This window comes from Muntiacus reevesi, chromosome 8 (genome assembly GCF_963930625.1).
Source record: "Muntiacus reevesi chromosome 8, mMunRee1.1, whole genome shotgun sequence".
Classification (NCBI taxonomy): Eukaryota; Metazoa; Chordata; class Mammalia; order Artiodactyla; family Cervidae; genus Muntiacus; species Muntiacus reevesi.
In genome coordinates, this window is record NC_089256.1 from 64,858,325 (window position 1) to 64,878,946 (window position 20,622).

Here is a 20,622-nt window from a genome sequence, read left to right on the forward strand (position 1 = left end):
AGGCTCCTTTTTCCATGAGATTCTCCAGGCAAGGATACTTGAGTGGGTAGCCATTCTCTTTACCAGGGGATCTTCCCAACCCGGGGAATGAACCCACATCTTCTGCATTGCAGGCAGATTCTTTACTGTCTGAGCCATAGTAAATAGATTTTACTTACTAGGGGCAGGAAGTTGGGATGTGTGTATGTGCTCAGTTGTGTCCAACTCTTTGTGACCCCATGAACTATAGCCTGCCAGACTCCTCTCTCCATTGGATTTCCCTGGCAAGAATCCTGGAGTGGGTTGCTATTTCCTCCTCCAGGGGATCTTCCTGACCCAGGGATCAAAACCTCATCTCCTTTGTCTCCTTCACTGTAGGCAGATTCTTTACCGTTGAGCCACCAGGAAAGCCCAAGAAGTTGGAGGATGCATCTAATCACTGAAAAGAAAAAGAGTTTCATAGGTAATAAGTTCAAGGGAACTGTTTCATGATCTTAACCATATATTTACCTCCAGGGATTCTTATTCATTATATTTACTTTGGAAAACTTTCCAATCAAGAATAAATGGGAAAGACAGAAATGATAAATCAGTGTTTTGTATTTGTTCCTGCCAAGTTTCCTCCCCCACTAGTCTTCCACATTCTACTATCTTGTACAGGACATCACCTTGGCTAATTACAGACACTGAGAAACCAGACCTCAATACCTCTTCCCGTAACCCCTTCCAGGAATAAGTCTTTTCTCACCTTTTCTCACCTCCCCCTATGCCCTAAAACACCACAGATTCAGCAGAGTTTAAGCAATTATCCATGCTGGTGATGTATGATTCTCATAACACCTTACTTTCTCTTAAGTGTTGGACATCCATCCATTTGTGCACATCAGATACAAGTCTGGAGTGCTTATATTTGAAAAGAAAAAAAAAGTAATCTTTAGGATTTTATGTTTTCAGTCATTTTACTTAAAAATACCACACACACTCCTGCAAAAAAGTGCCTGTTTTGCAAATCATCTGCGGTATTTAACAATGAATTAAAAATAACAAAGGTAACCCTCTCTGATGGCTCAGACGGTAAAGAATCTGCCTGCAATGCAGGAGACACAGGTTTGATCCCTGGTTAGGAAGGTCCCCTAGAAAAGGGAATGGCAACCCACTCCAGTATTCTTGCCTAGAGAATTCCAAGCACAGATGAGCCTGGCGGGATACAGTCCATGGGGTCACAAAGAGTCAGACCCAAATGAGCAACCAACACACACACATATATAACCCTCTAATTACTGTGGTGTTTTTTCAGTTACATATTCACACAATCATCAAAGGCTTCTCAAGCATAAATATATTTATATAAATATAAGTTACAAATTGGGGATTTATCATACTAGAAATGAAAACTTACCACCACATTCTACAGTTACTTCTTAATTATTAAATATGTATTATTTATGTCATCCTCAGCATAAAGCCAACAAGGTCAAAAGAAAACAATTTTTCTAGACCAGACCACTTTAGGGAGCAAAAGATGCTTGCAGATGCACAATAGAGAAGCTCAATATTAAGGTGAAATAGGTTCCAAATAATTTAGAGTGACATTAATCAGAGTAAGCCTAATAATAAAACTTCACTAATTGAGAACTGTTATAGATGATTGGGAACTAAGTGTTGTGACTTTGACCTTTTGTCAAGAAAGCTTGCTAAGCAGAGTAAATAAGCCTGGGGGTAAGGTGGGAGTGAGATGGGGAATGTTTAATCTTCTCCAGAGAACAAACAAATGGTAAATTGTGAGCAAATGGATCTTATTAATTAGATGGAAGTCTTATCTGTCCTTCAGAGCCAATTTTAAGCATCTTTACTTGGCAACGCTTTATTAATGTTAATGAATTTTTATTTAGATACTTGAAACTATTTAATTTCTTTAAATGCCTAATTCAGACTGTTTATGTAATTCAAAATCACCTTCTGTCAAACTTAGCCATATTATGTGATTTCAATATCTTAAATAATTTGAAAAGGTTTTTAATAGTTACTTGTATATACTGACTAAACTTGAGCCTCTATCACTATACCTAATAATGCAAATATTTCAAAAGAAACAAGCACAACCTTTGCTCACACAAGGTAATTTCATTGATAAAATAGTCACAGAACCTTTTTTCTCAATGAAGGATTATATAGCAAGGTGCCCGGGAGAAGCTTAATCTGCATGTACAACTCAGAAATTTTGGGTACAGGGCAATTCTGTTCCTCAAGGAACCCAAGTCCCTTTTCTAAGTGTAATTAGAAAAGATGACAAGGAGTGTTTTGGAACCAATTGGTGACTCCAGTCACTGAAGGCTGATTTGTTTTTTTAAAAAAGAGATATTGACTCGCTTCCTCAAAAATACTCTTGGATGGTCAAGAAGACACTCTGAGGCAGGAGAGACTAAAGTCTGAGACCTAATTTTCTGGGGAGAAACAACATTTTAAGAGTCACCATCAGTTTTACACGCCAGTGTGTTCTGCTTCAGGGCTAAATGTTCCAAGTTTTCTGAGTGTGTTTTAAGAACTACAAGATGAGAGCTACTGATTGGGCACCCATTATGATTTGTGAGTGCTTTTAGGGGAGATTCTTTGAATGCTAATAAGAATAGTAAGAGCAAGAGTGGTGGTTAGGGGACCTGTCAGGGCAGGAACAGCTGTGATGGAAGTGCTGAAGGGGTGGTGGAAGCAGTCGCTGCCAAAATGGGCCACCCAGACATGGAAGAGAGAGCAGCTCCAGGGACAGCGCCCCGACTGTTGAGAAGACAGTAACCCAGGGTCAACTTACATACCAGGCACACTGAACACAATTCAGAAGGCCCAAGATACTCAAGGACCCATAAAAATACTTTCATTTTATCTTTCTTAAAAATCAGAATCCCTCAAATGACTTTGTAATGAATTTGTAATATTAATAGCAAATCTGGTCTGGATTATGTTTTTCTTGATTCAACTTAGTCATATGTGTACAACCTTCTACATTTTTTAGGGAAAAAGGGTCCCATGAAAACAAAAGTTTGAGGACCTATAAAAGTCCTAAAGACTACCCTTAATAAAGAATCAATAATCACATTATTTCCAGCTATAAACAAATCACTGAACCAGTGGTGAATTCATTATGATTTGTGAATTCCATATACGAGTCACAAATTAAGAAAAGAGAGAATTCTGTCCATGCTTCCCAATTATTTACATCCAGATCTGTGCTTCCTTCAGGATGTTTAGAAACAAGGATTGACCAATTTGTTCAGATTTAGTTCTATTTGTAAATTTTAAAATTTACAAAACATTTTGTTGACAGGGGAAGAAGGGAATGAGTTAAATGTTACTGTAATAGAATGGTCTGAGCCCTGCTCTATGTTGGAAGAAATCTACAGGAACACACAACTAGGAAAGGACATAATGTGGTCGGCAGAGATCGCCACTATTCAAGGAATATTGCTCTGACATTTTCCTGTGTTGAAAGAGAAGTTTGAAGAGAGCATGACACTTTCCATGACATTTACCTTCTCGAGTAAAAAAGGTTATCCTGGCTCTGCACATAAGCAACAAGAATAGCCATCAGAAATTAGCCTTTTTGTGACCAGTTTCTGCATGTAAGTCCAGGGTCTGGAGCTTATGAAATATATAATTTTTCAACATATGCAATACTGAATATTATTTCATTTCAAACAGTTGTGCTGAAATGATCCAAATGGCAGGTATTTGTTTACATATATGTTATGTATGAGGAAATATATTCAATGCATTCATACTTATAAACCTGATTGTAGTTTATCCTTAAAACAATGATAAAAATAATGTTTAAGTTACAAATTCCATAGTAGCAGCAACTAGAAAATTGCTGATGATGTATTGAGTCACTCTGAAATTACTTTATTTCATGTGTCCAAAATAGATCTCAGGATAATTCTAGTAAACATGGCATTTAGTGGCATTGAGTTAGCATTTTAAAAGAATTAGAGAGATGCTAAAACTTATAAATCTCTATTAAGATCTACAGAACAGAAAGAAGTGTGTATACGTGAGATGCTTAGGTTGGTTTTCTATGAAAATAGTAGAAACAAACACATTTGTTTAGAAATGTGCTCATGAGTGCAGTTACGGGTGGCTGATTTTTACTGACCATTTCCGCCTCACAAAGCCAAATGGAGAGAGAACAGAGTGGCCGACAAGGAAACACACAGGCTAAGCAGTGGGTCTGGGTTCCCATCCTGGATTAGCTTTCAGGCGTTGGCTAAACCACACCGTACTGTCTCTGAGCCTCAAAGTCCATAACTGTCTAGCAAAGACAATAATATCATCTACCCCACAGAGTTCTCATGAGATCAAATCAATAAAAACAGGCAAAACACCCAGCAGCGTGCTCAGCGCACAGTAGCTTCTCCAAAGAAGTTAGATCCCTTCCCTGCAAGACAGACCTGGAGCCAGCACCTCATCTGAGGATACCTGATACCTTCACAGCCTGATATCCAGCCCAAGATTCTGTGACTTCCAGTGTTTTCTAGGGCTTCCCTGGTGGCTCAGATAGTAACAGAATCTGCCTGCGATGCAGGAGGCCTGGGTTCCATCTCTGGGTCAGAAGTTCCCATGCAGAAGGGAATGGCACCCAACTCCAGTATTCTTGCCTGGAGAATTCCATGTACTCTGTTTCTTACATTCTATATTGAAAAAACAAAAGCGGGCCAAAATTGAGTTTTCATAATAAACGTTAATGTCACTTACTGTACTCCCTGTGTTTCATTCATTTATGCCTGGTGTAATAATAGAAATTAAAAGATTATTCTCAAGCATTCTTATTTATTAGAAAAGCTACTATTTTATATATTTCATTTGTGAACAAACAAAATGGTAAAAGAAACTTTAAAAAATCAAAGAATTTTCTCCAGCAAATCACACAAAATGAAAGACATTTCCCTTTATGCTGATACTGTTTTCCGAACAGTCAAAAATATCTCAAGAGATTAAATGAACAAGCGGAAAAAGGTGATTTTTAAGTATTATTTGAAAAGAAATGGGCTGAAATAATTTCTGGAGGGTGTCATGATGTGATAATCAACTTGCAAAGTTTCACTGTTCTTTTCTGCTATGGCTAGAATCATGTTAAAGCATACTGGCTTAATGTAATCTAAATCCATTTATATGCTTGAGTGTATAGTCAGTATATATTTCCTTTCTGCTTGTTTCAAATAATAGAGTAATATTGCTCTTTTGGTGTAGTTATATTTAGAAAATTAAACTTGAAGTATGAATAATTATGTGTATTTCTTTCTTACAATGTTTTAAGTCACTGAATTTAAAAAAGAAAAGTAAAACCTGCACAGTTGTAGTACTGTCAGTCCTACAGAGCTGCTGATAAGCCAAGCTGTATAGTTTCATGAATTGCCAACTCAGTTACCTGCCAGGTTCTGAACTCTAGAAGCATTATCCCACAAGTTAAATGGACAAGTCAGAAATAACACAGCTTGATTTTAAGATAAAAATCTTGATTTTAATTTTTAAGGTAGAGGTGGCAGTATGACCTGGGGGGGATCTTGCTTTGACATGTAAGCGCATTCACATGACTTGGCAGTGGTTTTAGACACTCTGTCTGGAACTGTGGACATGTCACGTGGCCAACTTTCCCACTCTGTTCTGGGGCTGCTCCACACTACCCCAACAGTGAAGTTCATCAGGTAATAACTCAAAAGCCAAGAGGCTGTAAAGGAAACAAAGTTGCTAGCAGGCACTAACCTGGGTGTCATGACTTTTTTCAGGTAGTAGGTGTAACCTTGAAGAAAAAGTGGCACTGTCTTCAAAAAAGTGACCTGACCCTGGCTTTGGTGGGTTTTTCTGCAAGAAATAAAAAGCACCGCATGTGTTTATTATATATCCTTTCTAGCTGACCACTGCTTTGTTCTAGAGTTCAGCATGAAAGGACTACTTTTTGTTTTGGTTTGGTTTTGTTTTAGTGAAATGGCATGTCCTTTGCTAATTCTAGCTATTATAGTTGCACATGTGAAAAATACCTATACATAGTTTACGGATTGGTAGCATTTCAAATAAATAGTATAATTGAAATACTGAACTGAAATTTTTTGAGATGCTTATCAATTGATTTTTTTCTTAGCCCAAGGAAATAATCTGAATTATTTTTTAAATTATAACTTGTAACATTAGATATGTTTTTAAAATATATTAGGAATTTAATATAAGCATGCCACTTTGTTTATTGCTATATTATTACACTTCTTGGAGCATGGAAAGAATTCTTCACAAATGATTTTGCTCTTTTGAAAAAACACGCTGCAAAAATATGTTAAACTATATAAAGTTTGTAAATGAGTGTAACTTATAAAGACATACTGAACTTATTGTATATAATGTTTTATCCAAGTAATTTTTACATTTTGAAAACATGTCAGATAGTTTAGCAGTGCCATGAATCATTTTCCAGAATTCAGAACTGTGTGTATATTAGGAAGATGACAGTGCTTTACTAAAGGAAAAACCTGGGATCATTATGTACCCCAATTTATTATGCAGTTAACCGTTTCCCTTTATTCTTTCAGAATTCAATTAATCTAAGCATTGTAGCCATATAAACTTTTCAGAACACTTAAATTACTGCTGTTATATCTGCTCAATAAAATCTCTTATAGTTGATATTATATCGTAGAAATAACATTATTTTTCAATAATGCTAGTTCTTAGGATAACAAACCAAAGAAACAAGCTTTCAGCATGGTAAAGAGATTCACACAATTTTAAATATAGTAACTAGACAAAGTTTTTCTTCGTTCTCATAAATAAAAACTGCCACACGTTACATTTTAGAAAGGCAACGCTTGAAAAAATGGATGTTCTGCTTCCTAGAGTCAACCTGCCTTCTAAATACTTAAAGCCCTGTGCAAACCAAAGATAATAATGTAAGTCTATCCTTTTTAGTTGCATAGAGACTATCAAGATTTATTAATCTTTAGAGTTAATATTGACCCTAGCTCTTAACTTCCTTTCAGACAATGGACCCTCATATGTCCATTTTTGTTTCCTTGCCTATGGCATCTCTGTATGCTGCATCTGTATTTTACATAAATTTGCAACACAGATATTCACATTGTACCTAGTATAAGGTGGTTTTCTTCAGGGAGGCTCTGCCCACAGACCAAGGACAGTGGAAGTTTTTGTTTTTAAAGTGCTTAAAGATGATTTAATTTTTACATAGTATGAGGTGTTGCTAATTGGGTTGGGAAGGTGATATTTTGTTTTCTGGGTTTTTTTCTATTATGCCCTATCTACCCTCAAAAACATAATAATCTGGTAAACTAAAACCATAGAAAGCCAGCATACCCCTTTACAGTCCATAATTATGTTTGTGTGAGACCAAAAATTTGTACATATCAGTATATCAGTGCCTCTATCATTAATCATCCTTTATTTACATGTGGATTTATGAGATTCTCCAATTAAAAGACATTTCTAAAATTCTATTAACATTTTTTTATCTCAAGAACATTGAGAGTTGCATTTTTTTCCATAGTACCTCCCCCAAAATAAACAAGCTGGGTGAATTTCTGTGACTTTAGGTTGCTGAAGAATTTTTAGAGGTTTTATGACACATTTATTTTTGTGCCCAATCCAATCAAAAGTGACAGACTCCAAAGACCACCCAGCAAAATTCTTCTGTGGTAGTGAGACCCTGACCCTAATCCCTATCCTAGACTCCTTACTGTCATTTAAAACACTTAGAGATTATACAGGAATAATTTTAAATGAACAAAACAGGCAATCCATAGTGTTTTAAAATCAATACTATAAAAATTGTCAAGTCATGTAAATTGCCTTAAAATATATTACACATATAAAATACTATGTTAAAATTAAATATAATATGTCAGCTGTAAAGGTGGAAAAGTAGCTAACTAAAAAGTTCACAAATAATCTTTTTTCAGATTTCATGTGTTTTCTCCTCAGCCAAAAGCCTCAAGATTCACTTGCAGCAGCCTACCTCTTCATTTATGTTGGATTGCTCTTTAAACATTAGAATATCTTGTGATAAATAATAAGTTAAACATTTCTCCTGACACAAGTCATTGTTGATTTCACTGTTATAGGGAAAAGGCTCTAGGGCGGCAGATAAGGCTGTTGCCATGGTGATGAAGGAGATACCGAGGGAGGAGTCTGCTGAAGAAAAGCCCCTCCTTACTATGACATCACAGGTGGGCAGACCCTTAGGGTTCCTGTAGGAAGCTGACATATGTTAATATATCAGATATTGTGATTTTTAACTAGAAAAAAAACATTAACTCGATCCAATTTTTAAAAAACATAGCTTAAATGAAACAATTATACAGTATAAAACGAAAACCAAAATTACTTAAATGAAAATTCCATCATTTAGTTACATATTCGTGTATATTAATTTTCATTACTCAACTTTAGTTAACAAAAGAAAATGTATGTGCAAGTAAAACATGTTGCTTCTTTATAAAGGAGTCTTGTTAACTTGGGAAAGTACAATTAAGATAATGGTACATTTGAACAACAACGACCAAAAAAAATTCCTATGGATAAATACAACTTATATTGCATACATATGTCAGTTTACCAGTAGAATATCTAAATTTTCTTAAATGTTAAATATATTTATGTTGTGACTATGCATACTACATATATGTCTATACATATTTATGTGGATGACTAATTTACAGGAATGAGCCAGAAGTCCCTGAGTCCCCATGCAGAAAATGGCATTTGTGACCCTTCTTCTATTTGGTGACCTTGGCAACAAAAATATCATCTCTATTAAAAGCACATGAGGGCCATTTTCAGCATTTATTATAACAAGTATAGAAAAAGGTTTGTATTTGTATGCAAAGACATGCCGAGAGTGAATCCTGTATGTCCTCAGGGACTTTTGAAACACCCTGTAAAATCCACATACATATGTATAATATACTCATCACCACTCTGTGGAACTATCAGTTTTAAATTCTTAAATGCAAAATATTTTTACTTGCATTTATCTTATAATTTAGATTAGATTGTTATATTAAACATTTCTTTTTTTTCCATAATGCAATAGTAAGTGCAGTGATTCAGTCCCAATTATATGAACATGTCTCAATTTAGAAAAATGTCCATTTAAATTCCTCATGAAAGGCATTTATATCAAAAGCTAAATTATGGCAACTTATTTTTAGAATAGCATCAGATCACATCCCCAGCTGCTGCCAACATGTGTGGTTTTATTTTATTCTAAACACTATGTTGTAAGTAATGAAAATTATAACATATTACATCAAAATGGAATAATAAAAGTTATTGAAGATTCCCAGGACTTTGGGATAATCTTATGTTGTGAGTTTTTTTTTTAGTTTTTGGTTTTTGTCTTGTTTTATCCAAAAGAAGAGATACTTCTTGCCAATGACACAAGTAATGGTTGGAAAGAAATTTGCTTGATATTTACCAAGGCCTCCATTCTTTAATTAGTTTACATAGTAAAACATGTACAGTTTTACATTGATTTCTTGCCCTTTGTAGAATCCATCTCCAAAATATACAGTCCACAGTTCCTCAGGTAAACGCTATGGGAGGTGAGAACTACTTGGAATTCTCAGCTAATGGTAGAGCCATATTCACCAGTAGATAAGACCTTTCCAAATTTGCAGTTGGCGTAATTGTGCTGCAACAAATATTTCAGGACATTAGAATTTAGGACAGGTTCTAGTGCCTAGTAATCCTTTTCAAATGTCCAAAATTACCTCAATAACCTAAACTAAATTTAATGCAAAATAAGAATTTGGATTTTCTTTTCAATCAGAAAAGCAACTATGATTATTACCATTTTCTCATATTCAGAATATTTGTGTGTACCAAGTTCCTTCTTTAATCCCTGTCTAATGTTGCATTAACTGTTTTTGAAGTAATAGTTACAATTTTACTGCATGAAGATGATCTAATGCTTTCTTTGATGCATCATATTCTTGTTGCATACTGGCTAATTTATGAATCAGCAAATGAAGCGTTCTGATTCATAAAATGCAGTGCACCTATTGTGTTGATAATTTTGTGAAATTAATCCTGTGACAGCTGTGATACAATTATTTCCCAGTCAAATGCGGTTTTATTAGTCGATATACTTTTTCCACCACACACAAGTGGCTTCTTCCCTGCTATGCACCAGTGGCATGCACAAGCCAAAAAGCAGCAGAATGATCTGAAAAAGTGAGTACTTCTCATGGCAACCACAGCATCCAATCTGTGTACCATACCACATTCCTACTCGTTATCTTGTGTGAATGTATGGTGTCTTGACACATGTCTGTCCCGTGTCTCCTGTAGAACTCCTATGACATAGTGCTACATACTACGGGACACACCGACTCATCCTCATCACTGGTGCTCATTCACAGATTCCAGAAATGTCAGAAGCTAATTGCTGCTGTCTCAATAATGTCCTCAGGACAATCATAATTGATAAAATACAGAATGAGTCTTTGAAACACTGAGTGCCTAACTAGTTTAGTAACTGTTCATTCCACAGATTGGTAAGTGTAGTTTATATTGAAGCACTTTTTTATTATGTGATTCTTAGGATTACTTTTAGAGAGATTTAACCAGGCATATTCCAGTCAAGTCATCTATAGTACACTGAACAAATTGAACAAAACAGAAGAGTTGGCCAGGTGACCTGAACTCAGAAATTGTCTGACCCCTGAGAACTGCTCTTTTTGTTTCATTTTATTAGTTAATTCTTTGCAAACAATATGTCAAGCTCTTCATAGAAGCTTAAGTTCCTTCTGTCCTAGACTAACACTTTAAAGCAAACAGTATGGAAACAAATGTGTATTAACGAGAGATTTGAAGGAAAAAAATACACATCAATTCTTGGAGGAAATAAAGTTCAGGAAATAAAGACTCGTGCTAGTCAATACAGTAGCCACTAGCCCACACATGGTTGTGGATACCCCGAATTGAGATATGCTGTAAGTATAAAATACATGCCAGATTTTGAGGATTTAGTCCAAAGAAAAATAATGTAAACTATCATATTAAGGCTTCCCTGATGGCTCAGATGGTAAAGAATCCACTTGCAATACAGGAGACCTGGGTTCAATCCCTGGGTTGGGAATATCCCCTGGAGGAAGGCATGGCAACCCACTCCGGTATTCTTGCTGGAGAATCCCCATGGACAGAGGTGCTGGCGGGCTACAGTCCATGGGGTTGCAAAGAGTCAGAGATGACTGAGCAACTAAGCACATCGCATGAATAATTTTTATGTTGATTACATGCTGACATGATAATATTTTGGATATACAGGGGTAAATAAAATGTTATTAAAATTATTTCACCTGCTTCTTTTTACTGTTTTTAAATTGGCTACTAGAAAATTTTAAATTACCAGGCTCTCATTATATTTCCACCAAACAGTAGTACTCCAGACTGTAACAGAGTAAATAAATCCAGTTTCAGTCTAGATGGGAAAACTATGTACCAGAGGATTCAGTATATCATAGAAAAATTTTTATTCTTCCTTATGAGAATGAAATGGCTTTAGGGAATACTTTTCTCTCATAAGGAACCTTCAAAATTTTCATTTTAACCACCTGCCCTGGTATTGAATACTTTTGTTAGCAAGGTACAGCCAATTCATTTTCTGCTGTGTCTCAAAACTATGTGTTGCAGACCTCTTTGGGTCAAGGGATTTTTTTTTTTAACTCAGCCTTTGTTTTCCTATCTGTCCCCACTTCAATATTGATTTAATTTTGTGTCTGATAGAGTAATGTCCTTAATTGGAAAAATACTCACAAGATTGCTAAATACAGCCTTGTTTGGATTTTCTATTACTAACTTGAAACAGTTTCTTTAATTATATTCTCTGTTCTTCTTTGATAGTAGTATTACCCAAGTTATAAACAGTAATTGTTCATTTCCCCATGAATAGATTCACATTTTACAAGACTCTAACTATCCTGGCAGGAAAATATTTGTAGTCAATTGGTTGGCATTTAGAGCAAGTCAAACAGTTGAAAATTATCACATGACTATCCTTTACAGGCAGATTCCACTGGGACCCATTATAGAACAAGAGATGGGGCAGGGCCATTAATACTGTTAGCTTATAAATTAATTCCATCAGGTGGCAGAGTTACTGTCATAAAGCCTTCAAAGGCTGAATACTTACAGGGTACATAGTAATGATTTAGTTGTTTTGTCTTTTCAATGGATTGAGTCAATTTAGTTTTAATATGGAGACTATTTTGATGGGCTTTGCACATATTTCTAATCTTGGATAGGATTAATAAAGCCATACACAATTTAATTACAAAATTATGAACAAAATCTACTTAACAAATTACATATACTTTTAATTAAGAGTACAAATAATAAAGGAATTTTCAAAATGTATAAAGATGTAGTTATTGAAAACATATTTGTATTTTTATTTATATAAAAACAAAGCAATCTTAATTTTTTCTATTATTTAAATAAGATTAAAAAGTGGTATATTTTTACAAATTTTTAATCAACATTATAAATATGAGATATTTGTTAGTTGTTCTTTATTAGCTTCAATGTTTTAACTTAAAATTATTCTTTAAGTACTAAAATGTTTTTAAAAACAGAATATTTTACTTTAAAACAAGAGATTATCAATCTAAAGTGTAAAATTGTCGAAAAATGAATCCTTTACCGATCTTGTTTTGTCACCTAAAATGTATTTGAATTAGGAGTTAATTCTTAGTAACATAAGCTATCACAAACTTTAGCTCTATATTTTTTAATGAAACACCTAAGCAATATATTATTTAAGATAAATAAACTAGACTCAAGTCACAAAATGAGCTATCTTTAATGCACTGGAGCTTAAGTAACAGGCAGTATCTAAAAACAAAATACTCTCCTTAGATCAGATAATAATTTAATTTTAATTTAATTTTTAACATTTATATTAAGGAAATTCAAGTTGAACTAAGGCAAATGCATTTTTAGACAAAGTTTTAAAACAGACAATGATTCATTAAAGCTGGGTAATAGTGTCTGCAATTTGCTCAACACTGAACACAGTATTGATATAAAATAAGAACCAATTTGGTCCTGAGTGGCTACTATTAGTCATATTAACTGACTGGTCTGACTGAGTCATAAGTAAGTTGAAGGCATTTGACTGAATATGTCATTTACAACCTATGACTACAAGTAAGGTGTAAAAGTTCAATAGGCTTTTGAATTCTGAGTGACAAGAAGCTCCTACAGGCAAGTTCTCACCTGTCTTCTTACTTCTGTTTCCATGTCCATTGATCATGTAAGAGTTTTCCCTCAAAATCTCAAAATTTATATCTCTGATTTAAAATCCCTGAGTGAGGTAGTGGTGTTATTTCTTGAAGTGTCACCGGCTTCACATTTGCATTGGTCCATGTCCTTCTTCCAAAGACGCAATGAGGCAGGTCCATGCCTTTATTTCAGTTTTTCTCATTAAGAATTCACTCTGCATTTTAGACTTACTGGTAGAAGCCTTGCATTTGGAAATGTTCCTTTATGTACTTCTAGGTTTCCCTGCATTTTAGTGATGTGACAGTGGAGAAAAATGGACTCAGATTTGTGGCTTAAAATTTGCCAGGAATTTAGTAAACATTTCTAAAGACCACTGGCCTCTCTCTGAGTTGATCAAGCCCAGTACAAAACTGATAAAGCCCATGTGATCATTCTTTTGTACAAGTCACCATTCAGTTGGACTGTATAAAATCAGCCAACATTTATTAAATTTCTAAATGAGACACAAAAGTTAGTTGGATAAGGTCTCTACCTTTGAAGAGACTATAGCATAGAGGGAGGAAAACAGATAGAACCAAGGTTAAAAAACTAGCTAAAGTGTGGGAACATGGAGATGCTGTAAAAATGCACTCACTACTTAGCACTGAAAAAGGTTACCAGACAATGTGTCAACAGACTGGGGTCCTGAAAGAGAAATAAGATTCTATCACCATTAGAAAGGCATTTGAAGTAATCTAAATATTGAGAAGAGGACAAAGAAGGATAATAAAGGAAAATTTTTAATGTAAATTTGAGACAAAGGTCTTTAGCAACTAATGAAATGGGTCCTTTTAACTCAGTTTTGATCTGATTGAATCCAAATTGAATCACTCCAACTCAGTATTTAAAAAAAAAAAAAAAAGAACCCTTTTGACTCACCTTTTATTATTTTATAAAATCAGTATACTCTGTGCCAAAAGGATGAAATGAGGTAAGTTCATAAAGTATTTTCAAACTGAAGGAAGTAATTCTAAGAGAAAGTCAATAACCTATATTCTACCAATGAATAGAGACAGAATAAATGGTATACTATTTGGAAGTAAAGTTTAGGGGAACTATTTGAGGGGTTCAGTTCATTTACAATATTCCTTTAGGGCCTAAAAGGTTGGCTTATTCTCAAGTCACCACAGGAAAGCCATAAATTTTTTTGAAAATCAGGAGAGGAGCATGTGAAAAGTCATTCTTATCTATACAAATAAAAATAAAATGGAGCTAAATATGGATAAAATAATGATTTTTAAACTCATCCAACTAAAGATACAGTTCAGAATAGGACTTTTTTACAGAGATTTTTATTTGATAGCCATTGATTGAGCTCCTTTTATATAAAGACATTCTGTTCAAAGTTGTGAAGGATATAAATATGAGAGACATAGCCTCTGACCTCAGAACTGATAAGAAAAGGTGTTTTTCATGATATCTCCTGTTTCATCTTCCATATCTCAATCAGAACCAAAAAACTTTCAGCTCCCAAATTACCTTTCCATGCGATCTGAAATTGGGCCCTTCATCCTCTTCACCCCTGAGCCCTGCCTCAATCCCCTACTCCAAGCTCAGCATTTCCTGACAGCTAAACTCTGCTCTAGCTTGAAAAGCAGACTCAGAAAGTCATGTGAAGTTTCCTCCTTGATATGTATCTATGGAAGGAAGTCACAGGAAGAGCTCAATTATGAGAATGGGACAGATGTAACAACTCCAGTCCAGGGGTGAAATATGGTCATAAATATGACAGTAAGTATGAAAAAGACCTTATAAGGAAAAGCCACACCTTAATCTCTAGCTGTCTAGGGTCTCTCTGAACAACCTTCTTTTTGGTGTTTTTCCTAGGCTGAAAAAATCTGAGTGCTAGAAGTTCTTTTTCTAGACAATAAGCCTGAAGTTTGAATAAGAAGAGAGACTCAATAAATAAAATACTATTACCTCTGATAAAGCAGATGCCCAAAAATATAGGTCTTTTGATTAATTGTCCTTTCCTTTATTTTTCCATTTAGATATTTATGTGGAAAGGTCTTACTTTCTAGAATACTTATTTCAAATTTAGACTAATTTTTCAGTGTTTACAACTAAAAGTATCTACAGAAATCTAATACCCTGGTCTTCTGAAACTATAGATAATCTAGGTCCATTCCACATGTCTACTCACAAAACTGTGATTTGGAAAAAGTCCTTTTATTTACAAAGGAATTTAATTGTATCCAAAGTAAAGAAAAAGTATAAGGAGGGTTTTGTGCAAATATAAACCATATGTATCTTTACATAATAATTGATATTTCTCAAAACCATGACTAAGAGAATAAATTTTCTTAGTTATCTATCAACAAAGTCAGACTTCTTCAGAGAAATAATGGCTAACAAAGAGAGTTATGACATCACAATACATATTTATACATATTTTAAAGTCAAAGTTGTATTGAGTTTTTACACGTTTTCACTTCAACTTAGGTCAATAAGACCTAGTGATCAGAATGCACAACATAATAAATGTAAGCCTGTTACAATTAATTTTATGAGTATAGCACGGGGTCATATTTGATGGTGACCTTCATCTTCCATGATGTTTGTAGCACAGCAGAATCCAGCTGTCACTTGACAGCCATGAGAATGACAGTTAAGCGGTAGGCATTGTTTCAACATCAGAACCACATCACTATGGTGAAATCCCACTAGATGGGTTCATTACACTACGTACATAGAGTTAAAAGGGCAAGTTCTACCTAGAAATATACATTAATATATGGTTCTTTAAGAAATTGTGTTAACACAGTTTTTACATGAACTACTTATAAATGAAAAACAGATCCTGGGAAATTAATCACACTTTCAGAAGAGCTGCCATGAACCATGGTATTTACAAAAATTCTAATATATTTTATCCCAGAAACATGAAAGACCCATAGTCCTTCAACATTAAAAAAATTTTTCATTTAAATAGGGTGGGTGATATCTAAGAATGTTCAGATTCAGAAGACAAAATGCAAAGAAGCTCAGGAGTTTCATTCATGGATTAAAGGAGCATTCCCCAGAAAGGTTACTACCAACACAGACCTCAGATAATTGACAGAAATCTGTTAAGTCTTTATACACATCCCCTAGAGGAGGAAATGGCAAGCCACTCTAGTATTCTTCCCTGGAGAATCCCATGGAGAGGGGAGCCTGATAGGCTACAGTCATAGGGTTGCAAAAGAGTCAGACATGACTTAGTGACTAACCCATCACATACAAAGTAATATTAAAACTTATAATAATTAAAAAATTTTCTATCTCTGTAACTTTAACACCAAAAGAAAATTAGCACTTAATTCTTAGCCCTGGATAAAATGTACAAATTAATATGTATGAAAATTAAAATGCCAACACTATGTCAAAATTTAGACCGTAGTGAAGATCTGAGATTTATCTATGCTAACAGCATGAATGTGTAAAATTACTAAAGGTGCCTCTTGGTTTTCATCCCCAAATAATCACTAAATGTTTCCATATTCCTCCTCCTCCAATGATAAAATTGCATTTTTCTTCCTATATTTACCATTATTTAAGTCTCTTGTCATTGTCCATAAGCTCTAAGTTATAATACCACTAACACTGCCAGAGAAATAATGAAGTGAAAGTGAGTCATAGAACATATTTTGATTTGGCAATACTTCAAAACAGTTCATTTGTTATTTTATGTGTCTCCTAAAATACAGCCTTGCAAATAAGCATTTCAAAAATCTAGAGATTTTTTTGGCACATCTTTTTCTTATAACAAGTAGAAAACTAGATGACTATGCCCATTTTAGGAAAGGCCAAGATAGAAACTCCCAGAAAACTAGGACGGTTCATTTAGGGGCTAACCACTTGTGTATCTTATGTGTAATTTTTCCCTTAACCATAGAAACAGAACTTAAGAATGTTTGGATTCAAAGAAGTGCAGAATAATTGGAAGTAAATAGTTTGCTGCCACTGATATGAGACCTAATAAATACCAAACTGAAAGATTTCTTAAATTAGAGAATAACCCAACTGAACTGAATTGACAGAGATCTACTTTACATGCAGATTTTCACAAATATATATATGTTTGATATATACATCAAGTTAACATAGCAATATTTTCTACTCTCTCAAAGTATTTGCATAAAAGAATTCCAAGGAAATGTAAGGGAGGTTGTGTATCTTTAGGTGATTTGAGCTTTTAAGAGAGGGAGAAAAAGAGCATTTATCCCATACACGTGGACCTCTGCGTGTGTGTGTGTGTGTGCACTTACAGACTGACAGACCAGCCCTAACCAGAATGTGTCACCTCAAGGTCTGAAGCCACTGTTCCAGGTCTCAGCAAGAGCTTTTTGGCCAAGTGAAAAGTGAGGTTGGCCCTCAGGAACTATGATCCCATAGGTGTCACATTCGACATAGTGAAATTAGAGAATAATTCTGAAACCATTCTAGGAGGAGAAAAAGAGCTTGAGCTTTAAAAATTAAAGTTGGCTGCATCAAAAATATGACAGTGCTAAAAGGCTTATTCCTCATTCCTTGACTTTTTTTTTTTCTTTATTGCCCCTACCCATTATTTATTGATTTATTTTTTGGTAGGCTTGCTATTCCTATTTTGTTGCAAGGCTGCATTTTAATTCATCTGATTCTGAACTTTGACAAAGCCCTTTGACATCTGTGTTCATTTGTTCTCAGCTGGTGAATGAACAGCAAGAAAGCAGACCCCTCCTGAGTCCCTCCATCGATGACTTTCTCTGTGAAACCAAATCGGAGGCAATAGCAAGGCCAGTAACGTCCAACACAGCCGGTAATTCTTTCACTTTTAACTTATCCTCAAGTAGTTAATTTTCACAGTAGAAAAATGCACATTTCTTTCCACAATGCACTTTAAGTGGAGAATAATGTTTGCAACCAAATGAAACTTTATTTCAACATAAACCTGTTAATCGCTTTTGTTTATATAAGAAACTCCAATGGATATTATCCAACCAATTTTGCTGAACATTAGAGTACCACTATTTGTAATGAATCATTTTTCAGTGCCAATTTTCATATTTACATCATTGCATCTCAAGTCACATCATATAGGAAATCTTTAAAACAAAAGTGTTTCTTTCAGAGTAAGGTTTTTTCAAGTGCTGGATGGAAATATTTTGAGAAATATATATTTTTTAGAAATATATGAGAAAGTCTAATAAAATAAAAATATAGGCAGCCCTTTCAAGTGGGTTGAAATGACAATTAAATGTCCTAGAGACCTGGTATATTATTGAGACAATTTCATTTGTTGTCATATAAGTGGGTTATTTGTAAGATGTGACCAATAATTACCTTCTTACGAGAATTTATTTGAACACTGTTCTGGAATTAAATGTATTCAAACTAAACTATCTGTATAGGGACTAATAAGTAGTCATCCAGTGAGTGAATACAGGATACCAGTGTATCAATCACACCTTCTCCAGCATCCTCTGCACTTAACAATTCTCACTGATGTGAAAACTAAGTCACTTAAGTTCTGTTCACTTTGAGGCCACAACAAATTGGACTCAAAAACTGCTTTTCACCTTCTGGTTCAGTGGCAGCCTTTCTGCCTTGATTTCATTCAATCATCATTCACATTCAAAGGCATGTTGTTCAAATAAGGATGAAAGAATGATGTCCAGAATCAAAGAAGAAAGGTTACGTTGGATTGCAGGAGAGAATTTAAAGGGGAAAGGAGACAATAATTACAGACTGTCTTGTTTAAAGTTTCATTTCCCCGTCATGTCCTCAGCTGGCTGCTTCCTGGCATAGTTTTATTATACTTTTAAGTAAGTGAGGAAAATCACAGATGAAGGAAATTGTGGTTTTTAAGAAATGCTAAAAATTACAACAATAAGAGTAACTAAAACAAGACAGCGGAACTTTATGTGGGAGTGTAGCCTACGGTCTCTGGAGTTAAACTTTGTGATTTCCACCCGAGTTCTGCCACTTAGCAGCTCTCTGTCCTTGGGCAAGTTGCATAACTAAGTCTGTTTCCTCATCTGTCTAATAATAGTAAGATCTATATCTCATAGGTTACTTGGAAAGATTAAATGAAGCAATCTATGCAAGTGCTAACACTGTGTAAGCTCTAACATGTTACCATCACTGTGAGATAGCGGGTGAAAACAGTACACCAACACTTCCCTTTACAAATGCAGTAACTTTCTTTATATCACACCAAAGCAATCATTTTCTAAATTCAACTATCACTTTGAGTAGTCAAGCAAATGAAATTGTACTTGGTACATTTTAGGCAGGACAAGTTCAGATCCTATCAGATCAGCTTAATCCTCCTTTTGTATGAAACTGGAGCTCATCACCCCAAAACTGAGCTAACCCCCAGAAAAATACAGAGGAGCCTGTGTCTGTAATTGCAAGAAAATCCACGAGAATGGATACACTGAGAAATTCCTGCTGTTCTAGGAAAAAGCTACAAAGCATAATTCTCAGACGTTGATTCCAGTACCCTCTGCCTCTCCCCATGATGAAAGAACTAAGTCGCAAAGGAAGGACTCATCAGAGAGAACAACGTAATTTCCAACTCAAAAGCTGCCTTTCACCTTGATTTTTCTGACATATAACAGAGAGACCTGTGAGATAATGGAGGAAAAAAATTAAAAGCATGTGTAACCTCTTGCGCTCCCAGTACCTATAGTATTACCTTCTGTATCAGTTTCCTAGGACCGCAATGACAAAATACCACAAAAGGAGTGGATTTAACAACAGAGATTTGTTGTCTCACAGTTCTAGAAGAAGCGTCAGCAGGACCATGCTCCCTCTGAAGGTACTTGGGAAGGATCTGCTCTAGGCCTCTCTCCTGGCTTCTGGTAGCTCTTTAGTTTGTGGCAGCATAACTCTAATCTTGACATGACATGTGTGCATGTCAATCTCTGTGTCCAAATTTCCTCTCTTTATTAGTGAAAGTCACTCAGTCATGTCCAACTCTTTGCAACCCCATGGACTTTACAGTCCATGGAATTCTCCAGGCCAGAATGCTGGAGTAGGTAGCTGTTCCCTTCTCCAGCATATCTTCCCAACCCAGGAATTGAACCAGGGTCTTCTGCATTGCAGGCAGATTCTTTACCAGCTGAGCTATCAGGGAAGCCCTCTCTTTATTAGGGACCCACCCTCCTCCAATCTGACTCAACTAATTATACCTCCAATGGCTCTATTTCCAAATAAAGTTACATTCTGAGGTACTGGGGATGAAAACTTCAACATACGAGTTTTGGGGGGACACAATTCGATCCATCACCCCCTCCAAAATAAGAGGTTCGGAAATGTGTGTTGAGACTGTAGGTTTTTCATTTCTCAGCCTTAGCACTGAGTGCA

General features: G+C 35.2%; 1 protein-coding gene across 4 annotated transcripts in view; it reads left to right on the plus strand.

The window, feature by feature from the left end:
- The window catches only part of PEX5L (peroxisomal biogenesis factor 5 like), a 195,956-nt gene that overhangs the window by 65,641 nt on the left and 109,693 nt on the right, over window positions 1-20,622 (plus strand). For 2 of the 4 annotated variants that reach the window (XM_065942458.1, XM_065942460.1), the window contains exons 3-4: window positions 8,091-8,195; window positions 17,959-18,070. In XM_065942458.1, the coding sequence (XP_065798530.1) occupies window positions 8,091-8,195; window positions 17,959-18,070 (217 nt within the window). Of the gene's footprint in view, window positions 1-5,753; window positions 5,820-8,090; window positions 8,196-17,958; window positions 18,071-20,622 lie in introns of all 4 variants that reach the window. The other 2 variants (XM_065942461.1, XM_065942459.1) reach the window with 2 other exon arrangements.